This window comes from Fistularia commersonii, chromosome 26 (genome assembly GCF_037954325.1).
Source record: "Fistularia commersonii isolate RoL2024-O1a breed Wild chromosome 26, RoL_Fcom_v1.0, whole genome shotgun sequence".
In the NCBI taxonomy this organism is placed as follows: Eukaryota; Metazoa; Chordata; class Actinopteri; order Syngnathiformes; family Fistulariidae; genus Fistularia; species Fistularia commersonii.
This window is the reverse complement of record NC_141309.1, coordinates 7,307,960-7,310,271: the sequence shown is the minus strand read 5'-3', so window position 1 is coordinate 7,310,271 and position 2,312 is coordinate 7,307,960. Positions and strand designations below refer to the sequence as shown.

At 39.1% G+C, this 2,312-nt stretch overlaps 1 protein-coding gene across 1 annotated transcript; it reads left to right on the top strand.

Annotated features, from left to right (window-relative positions):
• Positions 1 to 2,157, top strand: srrd (SRR1 domain containing). The gene is made up of 6 exons (XM_086173919.1): positions 1 to 265; positions 358 to 398; positions 500 to 702; positions 775 to 873; positions 1,575 to 1,726; positions 1,799 to 2,157. Exons 1-6 carry the CDS (start codon positions 117 to 119, stop codon positions 2,037 to 2,039), a joined length of 885 nt encoding a protein of 294 aa, XP_086030045.1. The 5' UTR covers positions 1 to 116; the 3' UTR covers positions 2,040 to 2,157.
• The last annotated feature ends 155 nt before the right edge of the window (positions 2,158 to 2,312 follow it).

The window sequence follows — 2,312 nt, the reverse complement described above, 5'->3', positions numbered from 1 at the left end:
CGTTCCCATGTAAACTATGGCCAAGAGCCAAGATTATTTTACTTCTCTAATATAACAAAGTGTGGTCATTTATTAAAAAAAATAAATAAAAAGGGAAGAGTGCTCGAATAATCGAGATGACGGAAAGCGGAGAACAATGGCAGGTAGCCCGGCGGAAGAAAGGTTCAGCACGGAAAATGAAGATATTCCAAGTGCATCCAAACGCAGCATGTTGTAATGATCAGGTTGATGTTGGGAAAACTGTCAAAAGGATCAAAGAAACTGTGTAAGCAATATAAACGTCTATTCATCACGAAAGTATTTTATTTTAATTGGTGTCGCTTTCCCAGAGATTTAAATGAATTTCCTCCTCGCCAGGTCTGAACTGAGATGCGAAGATTTTTGGAAAGCGTGGAATAGTAAGTCCATTTGGAAAGTAAAAGTACTGTAACTTCAAAATGTTACTCCCTAAAAATGGTTGGTTTCTGTGTGCTGAAGCTTGTGTTGATCTTCTTTCCAGAGCAGATGCTGATGACTGGATCTGCATCCCTCTCGAAACCTTCACTGAACTTGAAGGACAACGAGATACCAAATGAAAAGCTGCAGGAGAGCATAACCTGGTTACAGACCGAGTGTGTCTGTTATGGCCTGGGCCCCTTTTCCTCATGTGTCTCGTCTCGCTACCAGCTTGCTATGCTTCTGCTTCTGCTGGAAGCTGGAAAGGTGAGAGACATGGGCTTTTCCCATCAACCGGAGACATCATTCTATCGAAACACACTGTCTTTCCTCTCACAGATCCCACTGAAGGACTGTTTTGTTTTTGACCCGGCCTTTTCTGCTGGAGAAAAAGACGTCCTGACACAGCTGGGTCTGACTGTGCTCACAGAAAATGAGGTTAGTTCGCATATTGTCTTTTTGTGGGGTGATAACAACACGCACCACTGTTATTTAATGTGTAATTGACCCACAGAACACAATTCTTCTGTGATTAATTGTGAAAAATCAATCTTGACAATACAAAAAAAGAGATCAAACAGACTGAAATGGAAATAAGTAATGTACCAATGGATTAACAGACTGCAACTGAAATCTTTATGTTAATTGATTTTTCTACACACACTCAGGTATTTCAGGGTTTCCGTGGGTCATTAAAATACATTAAAAGTTATTGAATAGATTTAGCAAACATTAAGGCCTAAAATAATATTAAAAGAAATTTAATTCAATTTCAAAATACACTTGAGTGGAAAAAAAAATATTCGCAATTTATTTTGATTAGACTATATAAACATTTTAATAATTTTGATTGGAATAGTGTGATGGTCCGTGATGATTGACAAGCATAAGATAAGATAAGATAAGATAAGAACAACTTTATTTATCCCGAAGGAAATTGTTGTGCCAGAGTCTCAAGCAAAACATGACAATAATAGATAATAGTTGGAAGGAGGGAGAATAAGAAATACAATAAAATATAGTGTAAAATTTAAGGCTATCAAGTGTTTTAAGGTCTTAACTCTTTAATTGGCTATTGCTTACACCAGAGTTGTAACAAAAAGGAAACAATATATGTGTCTTGTTTTTCCCACGGGCAGGAGGGGAAGCGGGCGGTGATTAAGCCTACGTTGTTTTATCTGATGCATTGTGGGAAAGCCCTGTATAACAACCTCCTGTGGAAGAACTGGAGCCCACAAAGTCTACCTCTGATGACAATAATTGGAAACAGCTTCAACGGCATGAGGGAAAGGTTTGTACCTGATGTGGGATGATGTTAATGTTGCTGGTGAAGAGTTGAGCTATCCCCTGTCCCAACACCCAGGACGATCGAGAGAGAATTCGAGCGAGACTACAGCTACATCGGCCAGGTGATACCCGTGTGTGAGGAGAGGCAGCTGGACTGTCCAGCGCGTCTATCTGATGTCTTCAGTGACACCGCTATCATTACCTTTCCTTCGAGCGACCTTGTCAAACTACCTCAGTCCACCTGGTCTGAACCACCAGAACCACAGTACCAGCACTGCTCAGACCTTGAGATCATACTCAATGACTCAAAGAGCTGAAGATTGACAAAATGAAATGTACATTTATGTTGGTGGAAATGTCTTCATCAAAAAAACAACCTGCATCCAGGACTATATTCTTGAGAAAAAGGACCATTTTAAGATACATATCTCATTGACTTTTCAGCTAGTAAAAGGGAATATTTGCTATGGACAAGAAATGTGACATAACTAAAAAAGAAAAAACAAATCATTTTTCATCTTGTTCATATACACTTAACCAAGGCACTCTGATCGTGGCCCCTGAGGACAAACAAAATTTTTTAATTTTGA